A 20,556-nucleotide genomic window follows, 5' to 3' on the forward strand; every position below is an offset into this window, starting at 1 on the left:
GAGTATTGGGATGACCTAAACGACGATGCCACACCATACTTAGATTAGGAACATTATTACAAGCAAAAGACGTAATAGAAGAAACTGGAGAAAGTGCTGGAACAGGTAAAAATAGTGGAAACAAACGCCCCACTTTAGGTCCCTTCGCGATCGGCTCCCCCGTTACCTGGTCCTGCACAACACAACCATCACCAGAAAAATTAACAGCGCAATTGTTATCCACTAATTGACCAACAGAAATAAGATTCGTGGAAAGTTGAGGAGCAAGAAACACATCAGTAAATGTGGAAGAGGCATCTCCGACAGCAGCTATTGGTAAAGAACTACCATTGGCAGTTTGAATAGCAGAGTGACCAACATAGGGCCGAACATGACACAAAGCAGTGGGCGTATTTGTCATGTGATTAGAAGCTCCCGAGTCTACGTACCAGAGTTTAGTAGAATGTTTACCTTGAAACCCCATCGCAGATAATGCTGAAATTAACATCTGTTGCACCATTTCAGGGGTGCAATAGGTTGCTGTAGGAGGTGCAAGATCAGAGGAAACACCTGAGGAAGAGTCATGTGCTGCAGAAGTCGCTCCGGGAAAAGCAGACACAGAAGTCTGAAATGCTTGAGCCTGACGATTCTGGGGGCGGATACGACATTCTTTGATAATATGACCATTTTTCTTACAATAAGAGCAATATTTTTTAGGACAATTGGCAGCAATATGCCCATATGCCTTGCAGCAGAAACACTGCAAATTTTTAGAAGTCATAGGTGATCCTTGTCCTTGGGCAGCATAAGCCACAGTTGCTGTCCCGGAACTACCATGAGATTGCTCCAGAATAGCTTGAGTACTAAGACGTTGTTCTTCACGAAGTAACTCACCAAAACAAATATCCATAGAGGGAACAGGGGATCTGTTCAGTAGAGAAGAGCGAACAGATTCATATTCTGGGCATAGTTTCATCAGAAACTGATCACGCTGGCTAGTCACATGAAGTTTCTGAATAGTCGAAAGTGCGGCTTCAGGAACATCCGCTATAACCAAATCAGTATATTCTTGCCAAAGAGTCAAAAATGCCGAGTAGTAGTCTTGGATGGAAAAACTACCATGTTGAAACATGGCAATCGCATGTTCCAACTGAAAGCGACGAGCATCATTATCTTGATGATAAACCTTCTTCAAGTAATTCCACATGGACTGAGCGGAGCAATGAGCCCGCAAGTTGGTGACAATATGTGGCTCCACCGAACTAAGAAGCCAAGACATAATCCGAGCATCAAGCACATCCCAAGAAGGAGAAGATACGACATCTTTGAATTTTTCAGGATTGGATGTTTGTGCAACATCTGTGCCATCAATATGGCCCCAAAGATCTTTTCCCTTGAGGAAAAGTTCAAACTGAAAAGCCCAAGTAGAATAATTTTTGCCTGTAAATTTGACACACACAGGTGCAGAATCCATTGCAAACAATTGTAAACCGAGGCAAAGGAAAATATCCAGAATAAACTTAAAGAACCAATAGATTATTTCTGCCAACAGATGTGAGAAGCCAAAAAAATAATAATACGAGACCGAGGGAAAATAATGTGCCAAAACGACCCCTTAAACAGAGAACTCAGAAATGAGAAATGAAATACCCAGCGGAAACAAAGGCTGCCGAGAACGCGACTCCAGCAGAGGAGCGAGTCGATGGAGGGAGACGATGCCGAAAATGCCCACAACTGAGACAGAACCTGCCGACAAGCCCAGAAACTGAGTTCCGAAAGAAAAAAAAAATACGAAGCGCACCGACTGTCGTGATACACGAAAAATCGAAGGAGCTGAGAGATGCTGCCGAGACTCAGACTACGCCGATACACAAAGCCAAGACCGAATATCGTGCACGCAGGCAACAACGAAACCGAGATTGGAAAAAAATCAACCGGCTCTTGATACCATGTCAAGATAACTAGAAATACGATATATGAATGGCCGAATGAATTGGCCTTTGAGTGATCTGTATATTATATAGAAACTTTACAAGAGAACTATACATGGAAAGAAACTAATTGTCGAGTGATTCTCGCATTCTTAGCTTGATAAGGAAACTATATATTTTGTACAAGCCTAAGTAACGGAAGTAAATGCGAAATAAGGAAAGAAGAAAGAAGGAAATAAGATTGATGATGGACAGCAAAGCTGTCCATTGACAATCCTCTCCTTCCGAACTAGAAAATCATATTGTGCATTATTATGAGGCCCTTCTCACAAAATCGGCTAGCTGGAGGCCGAAGCTTGATGCGTTGCCTTTCGAGGCAATGGATTCTCAGAGTGCGAGTGGTTTGGAGAGACCTTTTGATGAAGATGAGATTTATAAGGTTATTTCTGGTATGGCTAAGGATAAAGTGCCGAGTCCGGATGGTTTTTCAATGGGTTTCTTTCAAACTTGTTGGGACATTATGAAATGTGATGTTTTGCAAGTTTTTAGTGAATTTCACTCTTTCCAAAAGTTTGAAAAATCCTTTAATGCGACGTTCATTGTGCTCATTCCTAAAAAACATGGGGCTTCGATTATTGAGGATTTTTTCCCTATAAGCTTGGTTAGTAGTGTCTATAAGATTATTTCAAAGGTTCTTGCTAACTGGTTAAGTCCTGTATTGGATCAGATCATTTCCAAGTCCTAGAACGCCTTTATTTGTGGGAGACAAATTCTTGATTCGGTACTTATTGCAAATGAGTGCTTGGATCATAAATTGAGGGAAGGAGGTTCAGGTATCCTGTGCAAGCTTGACATGGAGAATGCCTATGATCATGTGAATTGGGATTTCCTGTTATATCTGCTTGGGAGATGTGGTTTTGGTGATACGTGGATTTCCTAGATGAGTCATTGTATTTCTACCGCCCAATTCTCAGTTCTAGTTAATGGTACACCTGCTGGTTTCTTTGATAGTTCTCGGGGCTTGCGTCAAGGAGATCCACTATCTCCTCTGTTGTTTGTTATAGTTATGGAGGCCCTTAGCCGGATGGTACAGTCTACTGTTGGTGGAGGTTTCTTATCTAGGTTTTAGGTGGGTAATGGTACTGGTGGTTCCATCATCATCTCTCATCTTTTATTTGCAGATGATACTCTACTCTTTTGTGAAGTAGATAGCAACCAGGTCCAAACTTTACGAGCACTGCTACTTTGTTTTGAAGCAGTGTTTGGGCTCAAGGTGAATCTAGGTAAGTCTGAGATGGTTCCGGTGGGTGCAGTTTCTAATATCCTCAGTCTAGCTAGCCTTTTAGACTGCAAGGTGTCCTCTCTACCAATGAAATACTTAGGTCTTCCTTTGGGAGCATCTTTTAAGGCTAGTGCTATATAGGATGGGGTGGTGGAGAAAATAGAGACTAGGTTAGCTGGGTGGAAGCGAATGTATTTATCAAAAGGGGGTCGCCTCACTTTACTGAAGAGCATCCTTACTAACCTTCCCACATATTTTTTATCTCTGTTTCCGATGCTTGTAGGAGTGGTGAACAAGATTGAAAAACTCTTTAGGGCATTTTTATGGGGGGTATGGGGGAGGAAAAGAAATTTCATTTGGTTAGATGAAAGACAGTTTGTGCTCTTGTGGTGTATGGCGGGTTGGGAGTGAGTGATCTAAGAACTTTTAATAAAGCCTTACTGAGAAAATGGCTTTGGAGATATCATTCCGAGGAGGGATCATTATGGAAATAAATTATTAACATTAGACATGGAGTTGCTTGGGGCTGCTCCAATGAAGTGTGAGGGAGGCATGGTGTGGGTTTATGGAAGTTCATAAGGGGGGGGGGGGATGATTCTTTTGGAAAACATATTCGGTTGGTAGTTGGAGAGGGTAATCGAATCAGTTTTTGGCGGGATGTGTGGTGTGGAGAACATGCATTGGAAAGGGATTTTCCGGCTCTCTATCGTATTGCAGCTAATATGGAGCCTTCAGTGGCATATATGCGGTTTGTTTCTCATGGCCTCACCAGTGGAATGTACTTTTTAACAGAGACTTTCATGATTGGGAATTATCTAATGTATCAGATTTTTTCAGTCTACTATATTCCATGGGGACTCCTACGTCACAGCGCGACATAGTGAAGTGGAGAAACAAGGATCATATGAAATGTACGGTTAAGGCGTATTATAAAATCTTGACAACACAGGATCCGACTCCGTTTCCTTTGAAGAATATTTGGAGGTCTCGAGTGTCTTCTAAAGTTGCATTTTTTGTTTGGAATGCTGCTCTTGGGAAAATCTTGACCACAGATAATTTGAGGAAGAGGGGATGTTTTGTGATGGATTGGTGTTTCATGTGTAAAAAGCATGGAGAATCTGTGGATCATCTCTTATTACACTGTGAGGTAATAAGGATTTTGTGTGATGAGATCTTCCAAAGGGTTGATATTGCTTGGGTTATGCCTTTGAGGGTGGTGGATTTGTTGGGGTGTTGGAGGAAGATGCAAGGTTGTCATCAAGTGGCTGTAATGTGGAAGATGATTCCGTTGTGCATCATGTGGTGTATTTGGGCGGAATGGAATGCGCGATGTTTTGAAGACAAGGAACACACTATGGTGGAACTGAAGAATTTTTTCTTTCACACATTAATGCTTTGGTTTTCTGCTATTGTACTAAATGGGAACAATGTTTATGATTTCCTGTCTTTAATTTATCGGTTAATTTATCGCTCTTAGAATGTTTTTAGGGGTCTTTCTGTATACTTCCTGTGTACAAGGGCTACACCTACTTCATAGATATCAATAATATCTCTCTCTTATAAAAAAAAAAAAGATACATCAATATGAAGTATTTGCTGAACCTTTTAGCATTCTATTCTTTTGACTTTTTCAGATCCAAGGAAAGTTTTATTACCGATTTGACCCCTTGGGAGAGGGTGCTAAGTGGCGTCGTACTGTTGGCCAGGAGATATATTCTCCACTTCTTCTAGCATTTGCCGAACAGGTGAAATTGAAGAAGAAAAGATAAAGGTCATTATTTTTAGTCTTGTTAGAGTGTTAGTTAATAGAAAGGTCATTTCCTGTTTTGCAGGATGGTGATAACTGGATGAATTCCCATGTAGCGAGTTTTTCAGGGATTGACTCCTCTTACAGTTTACCTGATAATGTTGCTCTAGTAACTCTCCAGGTACTTGTTGCATCTTATAGTTTCCTAATTGTTTTTCATTTCATTATAATTTTTTTTTTGTAAGACAGTAAGAATAGAGAAGAAACAGAAAACCGCTCTTTTTTTTATGACTAAAAAGTAAAATATATATATATATATATATAATCTGCTGTGTGGCCAACTCCTTAATGGTGGCATCTGTAACACACCCCTGAGGGTTGAATGAACAATTTCACTTGGAGGGTGAGAAACCTCCAGAATAATAGAGAGGAAGAAGAAGGATAAACTTGAAAATGAGAATTCTATTAATTTTCTGCATGCCTTACATCTTGGTCCTCCCACTACAAATACTCCTTATACTAACTAATGGGCCAAGGGCAAACTTAACCAGACTGTAAAATAAGGACAATTCAACAATTCTAATAACAGTAAATGGGCCATGCCCAACTCGATATTAACTTGAAAATAAAATAAAAGAAAGGGTCACAGGCCAACACAACCACAGGAAAAATTGTGACGGCACCAAATATGATCTGCTGACATTGTCTTTATCTATTCAAATATGGAATTATGCAGGAGCTTGATGATGGAAAAGTTCTCCTTCGGTTAGCACATCTATTTGAGGTTTTACTTTTATTCTTCTCAATCACATCTTGTGTGTCTGAGTACTTCATTTGCTTAGAAATTAATTGAGTGCTCCCTTCAAATATTGATTTTGTCTGTTTGATTGGCTTTTCAAACTATGCAAGATTGGAGAGGACAGGGATCTTTCTGTACTGACACGCGTAGAGCTGAAAAAGCTGTTCCCCAAGCAGAAGGTAGAGGCAACCGGTTCATGACATTAACCAGGGCCATCTTTGTCACCCACTATTTTTGTTTTCTCTGATGATGTTCTACTTCTTTCGTTGTTTCAGATCAGTAAAGTCACAGAGACAAACTTATCTGCGAACCAAGAAAGAACAGAAATGGAGAAGAAGAGGCTTGTTTGGAAAGTGGAAGGCTCTTCACGAGAAGAAAAGATCGTGAGGGGTGGACCTGTTGATCCTGCAAAACTTGTTATAGAACTCGCCCCCATGGAAATCCGTACCTTTGTTATTGACTTCAATCCAGTGTCCATGGTGATGTAGTTGATGCCTAATAATGGGAAATGTTTTCATGGTGAGGTCATTGTTTGTTCAGAAGACGTGCTAAATTCCACTGGAGCTCCGTTTCGGTTGTAAGTAGGCACGGGTGTTAATAACGAGATAATTAGCTCAATCTCTATGCGATCAAAGTTAAGGCTGGACATGGATGCAACATTAAGGAAGTTACATTGGGTGTATTATCTGAATATAAGATGGAACCCTGTTGTTTCTGTCAAAAGTGGTGTTGTTTTATGTTTCTTTTTGTGGATCATGTTGATTTCATGGGTGATGAGCACTACTTCAGTATTTCACCATCGTGGGTCCATAAGGAAACTGAATCACGATAAGGACTAGAGACCCACCCTTCACCAATATTGATGATAAAATGACTTAAAAAATAAAAAAATAAAAAATAAAAATAAAAAGAAGACCTAAAATGATGATGATGATGATGATGATATTTTTCAGAAATTAAAAAAAAATTATGAATAGAACGTGTTTGGATCTTTTTTTGAAGCAATGTTTGGATCTTATTCAGGAAGTGTTCCTTAATCCATTCCTTACAGCTAGTTTGGATAGTGAGATCGGATGAGATGATTTTAGATGAGTTGAATAAAATATTATTTTATAATATTATTATTGTTTCGAAATTTGAAAAAATTGAATTGTTTATTATATTTTATATGAAAATTTTAAAAAAATTGTAATGAGAATGAGTAGAGATGATTTTTGTTTAAATTTTTAAATTTAAACAAGTCTCATTAATCAATATTATTTTAATACTTTTGACAAAAATAGAAAAAAAAAACAAAACAAAAGAAAAGGGAAGGGTGGGAGGTATATACTCATATTTGACAAGAAAAATGATTTATATATAATATTTTATATAACATATTATATAACAATATTTTAAATAAAGAATATTTTTATAAAACATGACGGTATCACTACCGACTCCCTTGGTCAAAAAGTAAAATTTTACTTTGCTTCCCGTTCTGAGATTGATTTCGATAAGAGTAAGAAATATTTGCTTTTAGCAAAAGAAAAACATTTGAATTTCCTCCAACAGGAAATTAAATACAAAAAGATTTCTGAACAATTATCCTCTTCTCTATTGATTTCAAAAATTGATGATTTTAACAAACGTCTTGTAACGGATGTTTATTCTGATTTACTCAATGCTTTTTGGTATAGGAAGAAACACATAATTTCTCTCTCATACATTAAAGATTTTGATGAGAAAAATATTCCAACAAAAGCTACCTCTCTTCAAATGAACAAGCAAATTTTAGAATATTGTAAAAATGAAATTTCTGAATTAAAACAAAAGAGGATCATTAGGATAGCAAATCTATAATATGTTATAAAAATATTCTTTATTTAAAATATTGTTATATAATATGTTATTTGTATATCATTGCTGATTTGACAAAAATGGTGACACGGGATCAGGATGTTGTGGTATCGAGTCATTGACGTACGTCAACCGATATTCGGTGGAAGATGCTCCGGTTGATACCGAAATAAATAAAGAAAAGGAGGGAGAGAGTCAGAGACCCAGAGAGAGAGAGAGAGAGAGAGAGAGCACAATTGCTGCTGAACCACCACGCGCAACGAACCTCCTCAGTCCCTTCCAAGACTTTCATGTCCATCTTGCCCAACCATACCCAAGGTTCTACATCCTCGACTTCCTCCTCTTCGCTCCCTCTATACCCTAATTCCCAACACCATGGAACAACTATACGTGACCTCCTTCAATCTCCTTCTCCATCTCCATCTCCGCCCTCTCTTTCCCCCCAAGTCGAATCTCTCCAGATCTCCGACTCTCAATCCCCCATCGCTATGCTCCGCTATAATTCAGGTTACTTTTTCTTCTTTTTTTTACTATTCTTTGGTTCTTTTTTTTTTAAAAAATCTTACTCAAACCCTATAATTAGGTTGGAATTATTGAAAACAGTGGAAATGATGTACCCCTGTTTGTTTTGTTTAGAAATGAGGAACTGAAGTGCTTAATTTGAGCTTAAGAGGCTCAGCTGTGTGGGGTTTATCGCTTTCGTTTTTGTATTGAAAAAAAAATCTAATTAGTAATTCAAAGAAAGAAAGCAAAAAATGCGTAGCCATTTTGGTTCATTTAATGGTCCTTGTTTTGCTTTCGGTTTGTCTTCCTTTTGGTTTATATGATTAGAGTTCCATTAGCACAGTAAGAGGAAAAGTAGAATTGCTTTGAATTACAACATATTGCAGAGATTTATTTTAGTTTGTATGATTGGTTTCCTCTGCTTGATTGTGTTTGATATTTGAATGCTACACTTTTGGGTTTTAACGTGCGTAATTTTCTGTATTTGGCAGTTTCATTGGCTTCAGCCGAAAAAGATTTTGGTGGATCTTCCAAAAAGGTAGCTTTAATTGCTTTTCTTTTGTTTGTTCTTCTCTCTCAGAATAAGTTTTATTTTTGCACAATCCCCATATGTACAACAATTCATCTTTGTAAAGCATGATCGGTTGCCAGTTGGTCTAGTATGCTTTTATGAAACAACCAGGAAATTGGAAGTAGTTAGCAGTGCAAACTCAAAACAAGAAGTAATTAGGATGTTAAACCTTTTGCGGTGAAATTGCAGAAGCTGACATCGTGCATTTTGCTTGTATTTCTTCCTCTCTAGGTAAATGATACTGGGACTCCGAATGAAACGAAGACTTTGCCTCACCAAAGCAGTGATACAGATTCCCAGTGTCACTCAGGTGGACGAGGGGTTGGATCAGCCCAGTTGATGGGGAGGATGTCAGGAACTATCATTTCTCCTCGAACCGAACGAAGTATGGTGTCTTTAAATTCTCATGGAAGCAATATGCATTCATCAGGTAGAAAAGCCCAGTTTATGAATGGTAACCACTTGCTGAATTTTCATTATGATCCTATTTCTCGTCCTCAACATCAACCAAGGGCTCTGCCACCAAGAAGGCAGCAGAAGACAAAGCCATACAACAAGGATCTTTTTCTTCAGGCAAATTATAAATTCGTGGTGCTAGATTCAGGAAATTATACTCCTGAATCTATGGATCCAGATAAAATGTTAAGGTGGGAGGATATAATATGTGTAATGTATTCAACCCCGTTTCCAGTTCAGTGCCCGATTTGTTTGGAGTATCCTCTTTGTCCACAAATAACCTCATGTGGCCACATCTTTTGTTTCCCATGTATTTTGCAATACTTGTTAATGGGCGAGGAGGATCATAAAGGTGACAGCTGGAAAAGATGTCCATTATGTTTTGTGATGATATCGCCAAAGGATCTATACACCATCTATATTGAGAATGTCAAACAACATTGTGTTGGTGACACTACTGAGTTCGTGCTTTTGACTCGGCAAAAGGATTCCATTTCTCTATTACATAAAAGCAAACAAGAGACAGATATCATGCTCTGTCACAATCATGAAATCTGTGATCCATTTTCTAAGTTTACATTTACTTCAGATGTAGATCTCTCAGTTAGAAAAGCAATATCTGATCTAGATAGTTGGTTAGTCAAAGCAGATTCAGGGCTTGTTGATGAGTTAGAGAAGCTTCCATATGTATGTGCAGCAATGGAACAATTAGAACAGCGGAAGAAGTATTGGAATGAGCACTGGGCTGGTGAGAGTCACAGATCAAATAAAATTACTGATTTTCAGGCTGAATCTCATGTACTCGTGTCAACTGCATGTGCCACTCGTACTGATTATGATGAGAGTAGTTTTAGATGTGGAACTCTGTCTACCCATGTCAATGACCAAATTAAGTGGTCTGGTAATTCAATACTGGGAGAGTCAAATGGAGGGGCACATTTGGATAATGAAACTGCAAATCAGAGGGAATTGCTGGAAGGGCAAGATGCATCTCTATCTTCTTCATATGGTGAAAGCCAGAGTCGTCAAAGGCTCTCAAATGAAACTAGAGATGCAAAGGACAAGAACTCATACAATTTCTACCAGGTTACTTTTTTTTTTTTTTTTATCGGTAGTTTCTACTAGGTTACTGAGTGTCACATATCCTTCTTTTCTCCCTTTGTTTTCCAATCTTTCCTAGCAGACTGATAATCGGTTGTGTAGGGGATTAGGTGCATTTTGGCAACCAAATAGTATAGATCTAATTTTTTTTATCGGTAATCAAGTTTTATTCATAAGAATAGGCAAAGCTCAAGTACACAATGAGTATATATGAGAAGTGTCTAACTAGAGTTTACAACTGATAGTAAAAAGTCATGGACATTTAATCCGTTGCAAAGAATGACCTCCACCCATAAGAACAATGTTTTAAAGAAGAAAACTTTCAGCTCCTCCATTGTCCTTTTGCGGTTTTCAAAGCTTTTATCATTTTGCTCCCGCCAAATACACCAACACATACATATAGAAACTTTTTTCCAGATTGCTACAACTTGTGAATTACTTAGCTTGCTAGAAAATCAACCAATCTAAGAGGCCTGACCCATGATAATCCAGTTCATGCAAAAAAATAATCTCACATGGTCCTGGCCACCTCGCAATGTAGAAGCAGATGATCTACTGATTCACCATTGTTACGCATGCAAAACTAGCCTAACACCATTACCCAATGTTTCCTTAAGTTATCTATGGGGAGAATTTTGCCCAATGATGCTGTCCAAACAAAAAAAAACTGCTTTTGAATGAGCTTTCGTTTGCCAAATACTCTTCCATGGAAATGTGGGCATGCCTAGTCTCGTTAAAACTTTGTGAAATGATTTGAGTGAATTTACCTTTCTTGGAAGGGCTCCAGATCATCTTATCTATGGTGCCCTCAGTCATACGTATGAAATATAGTGCCGATAGAACTCTGTGATAACCTCCAACTCCCAGTCTTGGGCTGCCCTGGTGAAATCAACATTCCATTGAGGGGAGCCACTAGAAAAGGCCAAGAGGTCCGCTATCGCTGCATCCTTTGCTCCTGCGAGTTCAAATATGGCAGGGAAAGTGTCTTTGAGGCTTTGTTCATCATGCCAATTGTCATACTAAAATCTGACACGAGAGCCGTCACCCACTACAGTATGGGCATGTCTCCGGAAGGTCTCCCAACCCTTCCTATTGTATTTCCACAAACCCACCCCATATGGACCGCGTACCTCATTCGAGCACCAACCACCCCAAGCCTCCCCAACCGGTGCATCTATAACGGACTTCCACAGGACCCCCTTTTCGTGTTGGTACCGCCACAACCATTTGCCCAATAGGGCTTCGTTGAACTTCATCAAGTTACGAATCCCCAGTCCACCCCCATAAATTGGAGTACAAACCATTGACCAAATGACCAGATAAAATTTGAACTCGTCCCCCAATCCACTCCACAAGAAATCGCTTTATAGCTTCTCAATACAGTTGGCAACCTTTGCTGGGAGCAGGAGCAAGGACAGAAAATAGATGGGTAGGTTAGAAAGAGTACTTTTAATCAAAGTGAGCCTACCACCTTTAGAAAAATACAACCTCTTCCAAGATGTCAATCTGCACTCTACCTTTTCAATCACAGCATTCCAAATCCGCTCTGATTTAAAGGAAGCGCCCAAGGGTAAGCCAAGATACTTTAGGGGTAGAGAAGATACCTTACATCCCAAGAAAGCGACTAGAGTTGCCGCTTCGGTGATAGTCCCCACCAGTATCAGTTCAAACTTTGAGAGATTAACTCTCAATCCCTAGACAGCTTCAAAACAAGAAGTAAAGCCCTCAAAGATTGGATATACCCGAGATTTGCTCAACAAAAGATGAGAGTATCATCAACAAATAGTAGGTGAGAAATATCAATAGAGCCATAATTACCATTCCCCACCGAGAAACCGTAGAGAAAACCACCTTCCACAAGGCCTACAATCCTCTTACTGAGATCTTCCATGACAAATAGAAAGAGTAAGGGAGAGAGTGGATCCCCCTGTCTCAAACCATGGGAGGAGTCGAAGAAACCCACCGGTGAACCATTCACCATGATAGAAAAGCGGACTATTGAGATGCAAAATTCTACCCAATTCAGCCATTCTCTCCCAAACCACATCTTGCTCTTGCAAGTAAATAAAGCAAGAACTTCCAATTTACATGATCATATGCTTTTTCCATGTCTAGTTTGCAAAGTAACCCAGGTTCTCGAGATTTGAGTCGTCCGTCCAACACTTCGTTTGCAATTAAGACCAAATCTAGAATTTTTTTGCCTTTGACAAATGCGTTTTGCGGCTTCGAGATAAACTTCTCCATCACCGTACTCGCTTTGCTAGCACTTTGGAGAGAATCTCTTAGACTCCATTCACAAGGCTAATGGGATGGTAGTCTCGAACATCCATGGACCCCACCTTTTTGGGAATGAGTGCTAAAAATGTAGCATTGAGAATTTTTTCAAATTTGGCATTATTATGTAACTCTTGAAATACCCTCATAAGGTCACCCTTTATCACTTCCCAACAGGCTGGAAAAAGACCATGGTAAAACAATCAGGGCCTGGAGCCTTGTCACTAGCCATACCTCAGATTACTTTTGCATACTTCTTATTCTTCAAAGGGCCTCTCAAGCCACCCTGCACACTGTTGATCTAATGCTGAAAAAGTCCTTGGATGCTGAAAAAGTCCTCAGATAGGAGATGTTCACAATACTGTGTAATGTGGTTCTTGATGATTGACTGATCCAAAGAAACTGCTCCACCTACCATCAACATATCAATGGTGTTGTTCCTCCAATGTGAATTAGCCACCCTATGGAAGAACTTCATGCACTTGTCTCCCTCCTTGAGCCATAATGCTCTTGATTTTTGTCTCCAATAAATCTCTTACATCAATATTACTCGTACAAGTTTTATAACTACTTGACTCTTGTGAGTTCTTTCGGATTCAGAGAGAGTGCTTGCCTCCTCCTCGCCCTCTAAACCCTGTAACTCTTCTAAAAGGGAGCGTCTCTATAGAATAACATTGCCAAACACTCGTTCATTTCATTGCTTCAAATCATGTTTCAGCACTTTTAACTTTCTTGCCATTATGAAGCTGGGAGAGCCTTGGAAATCATAAGAATACCACCATTGTCTAACCCTATCTGCAAAACTGTCAGATTTAAGCTACATATTTTTTAATTTAAAATACATTTTGCCTCCTTGGATGCCTCCACAGTCTAAGAGCACTGGCATTGGACTAGCCAAATACCAATGAAATCCAAAATATAGCTAAGTTTTGTATAAATGACATGGATTGGACTAACTAAAAACCTTTAGTTTAGACTTTGAGCTATAGTAACTCTAAAGGAATTTTCAAAGTTGGAGAGTCATTATTCACCTATCAAACCTATATTTTATTCACAAATAATCAACAAGACTTTATTAAATTCTTTTTAAAACTTTCATTAGTAAACAAGGCTATATTATGTCCAGATTTTCCAAGAAATATTTTTTGTAAACAAGACTATATTATGTTGGATAATTAGGTTGATATAAAAAATAGTTGAGAAATAATAATTTTAAGTAAAAATTAAATTATTAATTAATATTTGGAGTGTATTTGCAAAATATAAAAAAATATTATTATTAAAATACATTATTTATATTATTATTTTGACATTGTGATGGATAGTCCGCTGGACAATGGCCCTCCCGGCATCGCCAACCCCAGCTGCGCAGCCTCCTCAGTTATCGACAACCCCACCGACGGTCCGACACAAGGTTTCGGGTGCAAAGGTTGCCGGAAACAGTCCTTGAAGTTGCTGGCGACAATATTTGTGACACCCCTTGCCGGTGTTGGGTTGGCGTCTCAACCGGCCCAACTGAGGACGTGGAGCCCTTCTCAAAGGAAGGCCCGTTCCTTCTAAGACGCCATTTCATTTTGGGTTGGATTTGGCGTTCCCATAATAACCTTGGCTTTGCCTTTGTCGGGCCTGAGGTTCAGCCCATTGCCCTTAGCTTTTATTTTGTTAAGACCAGATCTACATTGACCTTGTCTCAAGCCTAGGCCCAAGCCCAAGCCTAAATCCATTTTAGCTATAAGAGTTTCTACTGCCTTTGTCAACAATCTGATTTCTTCTTTCAAACCAAAAAGGGCCCCCTTCACCTCCCTTTGGCAGCATAGGACAGATTGCCACTCCCCTTTCCGGTACATCTGTAACGCCCCAATGGAAGGCCCAAACCACATGGCCTATACTCCAAAAGGACTAGTCAATGATACAATTGGAGCCCCACTAGAACCTTATAAAGAGCAAGAATTTCTCCTTCCCAAGCAATGTGGAATCCCATACACCACCTACCCTGTAACGCTCCAATGGAAGGCCCAAACCACATGGCCTATACTCTAAAAGGACTAGTCAATGATACAATTGGAGCCCCATTGGAACCTTATAAAGAGCAAGAACTTCTCCTTCCCAAGCAATGTGGGATCCTATACACCACTTACCCTTATCTATATCATATGGGATATCACAACATCCCCTCGACCATTCTCTGCTACAAGTCCCTTGTTGTCCTTCTCTTTTTGTTGTAATGCCAAGGAGTGGTCCGTACCATCCAATACTGTTGTTCGTTTCCCAGCACCACCCATCGCAGCTTCAAATACAATTTGTCTTGCCTCCCCATCTCCTTTCCCTTTTCTGCTGCTCTGTCCATACGTACAGCCGACACCGGCGTCTTGTTTACCTGAATATGCATGGACAAAGCATGCTTCATTTCCATTGAGAGGTATTTCCGACCCCTCCCTTCCGTTCCTTCCGGGATCACCAGAGGACCGCAACGCCCACTGCCACCATATCCAGTTACTTCTTAAGTAACGCACAAAATCGTTTGAGTGTCGATGAACAAACAATGCCTTCGTACCATCCCAATACGTCTTGTAAAAATTTCTACTTCCCTCCGATGAAGAGCATTCTTCCACTGTATTGGCCAGCCAACGAGCACTGCCATGGCTGAAAACCATCTCCTTAGTGACCTTCCTAAGGAGATGGTATGGATCTAATATCTTTTTCAGTTTGTATGTAGCGCTTTATAGATTCGGCTGTCATGATTTACTGAATTATTTGGCTAACATTGCTTTGCTGAAGCTTGTCTAAAGAGCATTCATATTTAAACATGTTCTCTCTCCATGAAGGCCTGACCATTGGCAGGATCTTCTATCATTAATCAAGTCCAGGGAAGATTTCAATAATGACATGATTGTGTGTGTGGAAAAAATGGGGAAAAACAAGCAATTGCACCTAATATTTTATAGAGAGGAAAAGCTGCTTTGTTTTATTGAAACTTCTGTGGATGACCGAAATGCTCTAGAAAAGTGCTTCTCACATGCAGTTCTTGCTTTCACAAACACCATTTACCATGACCAAGATTATTGAGTAGCTGATACTAGCGATTACCTTAGGCTGAAACCAATGGTATGGCAATGATCTTGCTTGTGGGATGCTTTAGTGAACATTAGATGTTTTTCTAATGCTCCTATTAATGCCTAAAGTTGCTAATTTCTGTTTGGACTTATTTATTAGAAATCATGTGCGTTGTTCCCAAATTATTCTCTTTCTAAAGTAAAATTTGACGTTTGTTATGTTTACCTTTCTGTGCTTGTGTCTGTTGCAGGCTGCTGATGGTCAGCATCTGATTCTTCATCCGTTAAACATGAGGTGTCTCGTACATCATTATGGGAGTTATGATATGCTTCCACACAGGTTTGAAGAAAAACTCAGTTAAAACCTCTTTGTGATAAGACATATTTCAAATATAGATCTAGAGTTATTTGATATCCCCATGCCTACCCAAAAGACCAAAAAACAACGTGCTGAAAAAAGCACTTCTTGAAACTTGGTAGCTTTGAATTCATCTGCAAAGTGAGTTCCTTCGATCATATACTGACCTATGGAATATCTGTCTCACTATCTAGTAGAATTTAATATCTATAGATATATACACATGGGGAAGAAACTTGTAAGGATTTCTGTACGTGCTTCTGGACTTTACAGTTGGAGACTGTCACTCAGTCGTTTTCTGATGTACTATTATTTATATAGGTGGATTTTTTACTCATTCGTTTTCTGATGCAGAATAAGTGGCAGGATTTTACAGTTGGAGACTGTCACTCAGTCAGAGGCCATTCGGAGGCGCTATCGTTACCTAAGCCATTTTTCTTTAACAACAACATTTCAGGTATATTTTTATCTCTATTTTTTTTCTAGTTTAAATATTCATGTGGTTATATCTTTCTTTTTACTTGTCAAAAACAAAAATATTCATGTGGTTTGCTTATTAGCTTTGATTGTTGGCCACCTGATTTTTTTCAGCTTTGTGAAATTGATCTAAGTGAGACACTCTCTCCTGATGCCCTGCACCCCTTCATGGACGAAATAAAGAAGCGTGAAAAGCAGAGGAAACAACTTGCCAGGAAGGTATCATCTCCCGTTCTGAGCTGTGCTTGTGTTTGTACACTTGATAGAGGTATTTTTGTTAATAATTTTGCTAGATAACTCTAATCTCTCAATTCACATAAGGTTTTTAACATGAGAATTCATTGATGGTCAATGTCATTACTAAAAATCCCATATATTACCTCATTATTTCAGGGTCACATCAAGAATGTAGGAGGGATATTTAGTTTCATTATATATTGTGGTTTATGATGGTGCTTTAGGGAATAAGGGTTTGATCTCTTTGTTTTTTATAACGATTGTGTTGTTCTTGGCGCACCCTCATGCACACAAAACCTGGAGAGAAAAACTGCGGCATTGTTTGTGATGTTGTGGTTGAGTTGCTCTCGCTATCTTTTTTGTTGAAGTTTAACATGAACTTGTGAATGCTTTTAGAATTAACTATTTGTTATTTTATTTATAGGACCGAAGGGAGAAAATTGAGGCTGAAGCTGCTGCTGCTGCTGCATATACCATGTCCCTGCCCGTATTATCAAGTTTTGGACGGACCTCTCGTGATGAGTTGCCTGCATTTTCCATGGATGACTTTGAAGGTAATCTGCTTTGTCAGGAAATGAGCAGACATCCTACATGTGATAACCTAAGGCCCCGTTTGGTTTCACAGATGGTCTCAACCTATCTCATCTCATCTCAACATTCAAATACCATTCAAAACACAAACACTTTTTAATTTCAATGTTTCATCTAATCATTACTTAGGACCTCGTTTGTTTTCGCAGATGAAATGAGATGAGATGAGTTGAGATAAAAGTTAAAAGTCGAATAAAATATTGTCAAAATATATTTTTTTAATATTATTGTTGTTTTAGGATTTGAAAAAGTTGAATTATTTATTTTATTTTCTATGAAAATTTGAGAAAGTTGTAATAATTATATGAGATGATATGAGAATGGTTGTGAAAACAAATGAGGCCATTACAACTTTTCCAAACTTCCAAACACAAAAAAAAAGTTAACTTTTTCAAATTACAAAATAAAAATTATATTAAAAAATTATATTTTAACAATATTTTAACTTTATAATATTTTTATTCAACTTTTAATGTTCAGGACCTCCCGAAAAGTTAGAAAGTTGTGTTTTGTGGATGTGAATCTTGAATGAAGATCCTGATGGCTGTATTGAACTGCAGCATTAGTTTTTCCCTTCTGATTGTAGTTTACAGAATGTTCACATGTTTATTCTCATCTTCCCTTTTACAGCTTTGGGAAGTTCTCCTGCAACATCGTCAAGCCCTCCAATTGTTGGGGAGAGGAGGCTGTTCTCAAATGTAACAAGGCTTGGTTTTGCTGCCGGTCACGATTCTGCTGCTCTGAAAATTCAAGAACCCAATTCTCTGCCCAACAGTGGAGTGACCACCAATTCTTCTGTTGTAAACGGTACTTCACTAGTGTGAAATTTGATTATGCTTGATGTTCAAATGCTTTGTAATTGCTGCTCTTGATTCATAAATAGATGAAAGGATGGAGCATCAGTAGCTTGCTAAACTACCTTCTCCTGTTTTCTCTGTTAACGCTGTTAGAAATCTGCTGCTGGAATATGTCCTACCCTCTGATGTTTGAGCTTTTGTCTCCACAGGTTCCCAAAATGCAGGCACACCTTCCTTTGCCAATGTAGTCTCCAAAGCAAAATCTGTTGAAACTTTGGATGCGCCCAAGATGAATGAGCTAGGGAAGAAGGGGAAGAAACCAAGTCGCGTACTTTTGTCAACAGCTGGTGGTCGGCGGTATTGATTACTATGGTGCTTTCCCATCTCAAAAATAGAGAAAAGAAAATGAGATTCTATTTATGACCCCTGTATGACCGTCGATGTAAAATGGATGAGTATTGGAACCTATAACTTGTAATTTCCAGCTCTTGTGAAGTTTCTGAAAAGGGTTCTGTGCTTTATTGATACAAGTGGCATGATTGTTCCCTGCAATTCACTATAATCGAAGGAAATAAATTAAAGCTGCAGCACCTTGAGACCTGAATATATGTACCGAAGCATGTGCCATTCAATCTATTAAATTGTCGTGTGAGAGTTTTTCTTTTTGATAATAAAAGGTTTAAATAAGGGTGAAGAGCTTTTAAGATGTAATTGAGAAGTTAACATGTCATGTGGTTGGTCAAAGGATCTAATCTTCAACAGGCTGATAAATTACATTCATAGGAATTATTTAGCTATCCTTCTAATAAATAAAATCTGAGAGGGCTTCTTTTATATTGTAATTATTTGTATAGGCCTTAAGATGTACGCCCTACGGGGCGGGGCCACCCCTCCCCCGTCCCCGCATGGGTGAGGGTGTCAAAAATTTTTCCGACCCCACCACCACCCATGCGGAGGCGGAGTACCCGTCCGTTCGTCGTGGTGGACCCCCCCAACAGTCCTTCGGCCTAGCTCATTTTTCTGGACCCTAAATAATCCAAAATCTATTTTTGGGCCTAGAATCCATTTTGGGACCACTTTGGGTCTAGAATTTAACTAAAAAAATAAATATATTTAAAAATTGAAAAAATATATACATATATATATAGATAGAACTATTAACTATATACTAAATTTCAACTATTAACTAATTAAGTAATAATCATCACTAAAACACTAAGCTATTACAAATTATAATTTATAATTATACAAATTAAGACTCTAAGAGAACTAATAAACTTAAACTATTACAATATTACAAACTGCTCTAAAAATATTAAATATTACAAATTGTACTATTAATTATTGTAGCAACATTACACTTAATTGTAAATTAACAATTATAACTCATAACTTTTCAATTTGATCAATTTGGGATGACGCTGTGGCGGTGAGTTCACTGAGTGGTGAGTTGTGTCGACTACTGTGAGACTGAAAATCAAGATCATAAACATTAATAAGTTATAAAATCTGAAATATTAATAAGCTAAAAATAAAACAAATTAGAATTATAAAGTTATAAAATGAAACAAAAATTTTAAAAATTAAAATACAAAATATTAAAAGTACTAACCAATATGAGATTAAGATTAGGATTGGGCAATTAGAATTTGAGATGAAGATGAGGCAGATGAGCATATAAAAGCTACAAAATATACAAGAAAAATAATTAGATACTAAAATATGATATAAAATTATAAATGCAAAAAATAAATAAATGACAAATTGTGCAAACCATGGCAATGGTGGGTTCAATACAAAGCCATACTGCATCGAAGCATTTCATGTATCACTATAATAATAAAATTTGAAATGAAATTAATGAATACTAATTAAATGAAAATAAATTAATTAATAAGAAATTAGAAAATAAAATTAAAATAAATACCATATCCAAGTTGATCACCACCCTCCTCATTGACGTCGGCCTCCTCATACTCAAGAACATCCGAAACATGAATTGGAGTTCTTTTGATCTAATTCTGCGTGCAAATCAAAGCCTTCAAAGTGGTAGGAGCTAATGAACTCCGAAATGAATCCAATACAAGCCCTCCGAAGCTAAAGGTCGACTCTGAGGCTACGATGCTAATAGGGATGGCCAAAAGACTGCAGGCTATCTCTCCAATAATGGGATACTTCACGGCATTCACTTTCCACCAACTAAATGTATCGAAATTTCGTGAAAATGGTATTACCTCCGCTGCTAAGTATCTGTCTATTTCTAACTGAGCCTCTACATAACTCCGCATTAAGGGGGTTTGCTCAAACCTCTCACCCCAGTCCAATCTACGTTTTTTCCCACTATCGACTTCTTGAACTGGTGGGGGGTAGATGTAGGTACCGCAAAATTACCACTCCGCAAGACGGTAAACTCATCAAATAATCTACTAAGGGAAACCCTTACTGCAATAAGCTCTACCCATGTTTGTCCATATGCAAGGCTCAATCCAAATACCATGTCATCCATCTTAAAGCTCAGGTCAAGGACGATAGCTACATATAACAAAATATTCGTCCTAGT

General features: G+C 38.4%; 2 protein-coding genes across 5 annotated transcripts in view; both read left to right on the forward strand.

The window, feature by feature from the left end:
- Positions 1-6,481, forward strand: part of LOC109001290 (probable alpha-mannosidase At5g13980) — a 45,767-nt gene extending 39,286 nt beyond the window's left edge. For all 4 annotated transcript variants that reach the window (XM_018978508.2, XM_018978510.2, XM_018978509.2 and 1 more), the window contains 5 exons: positions 4,827-4,937; positions 5,025-5,120; positions 5,676-5,723; positions 5,849-5,917; positions 6,014-6,481. In XM_018978508.2, coding sequence (XP_018834053.1) covers positions 4,827-4,937; positions 5,025-5,120; positions 5,676-5,723; positions 5,849-5,917; positions 6,014-6,226 — 537 coding nt within the window. In that variant the 3' untranslated portion in view covers positions 6,227-6,481. The remainder of the gene's footprint in view (positions 1-4,826; positions 4,938-5,024; positions 5,121-5,675; positions 5,724-5,848; positions 5,918-6,013) is intronic.
- A 1,208-nt stretch (positions 6,482-7,689) lies between these two features.
- LOC109001292 (RING finger protein 10) lies at positions 7,690-18,600 on the forward strand. The gene is made up of 9 exons (XM_018978512.2): positions 7,690-8,084; positions 8,573-8,619; positions 8,884-10,194; positions 15,788-15,876; positions 16,249-16,351; positions 16,486-16,590; positions 17,033-17,162; positions 17,830-18,006; positions 18,206-18,600. The coding sequence occupies exons 1-9, from the start codon at positions 7,868-7,870 to the stop codon at positions 18,358-18,360; spliced, it is 2,334 nt and encodes a 777-aa protein (XP_018834057.1). The 5' UTR covers positions 7,690-7,867; the 3' UTR covers positions 18,361-18,600.
- Positions 18,601-20,556: the final 1,956 nt, after the last annotated feature.

This window comes from Juglans regia, chromosome 1, assembly GCF_001411555.2.
Source record: "Juglans regia cultivar Chandler chromosome 1, Walnut 2.0, whole genome shotgun sequence".
Lineage (NCBI taxonomy): Eukaryota > Viridiplantae > Streptophyta > Magnoliopsida > Fagales > Juglandaceae > Juglans > Juglans regia.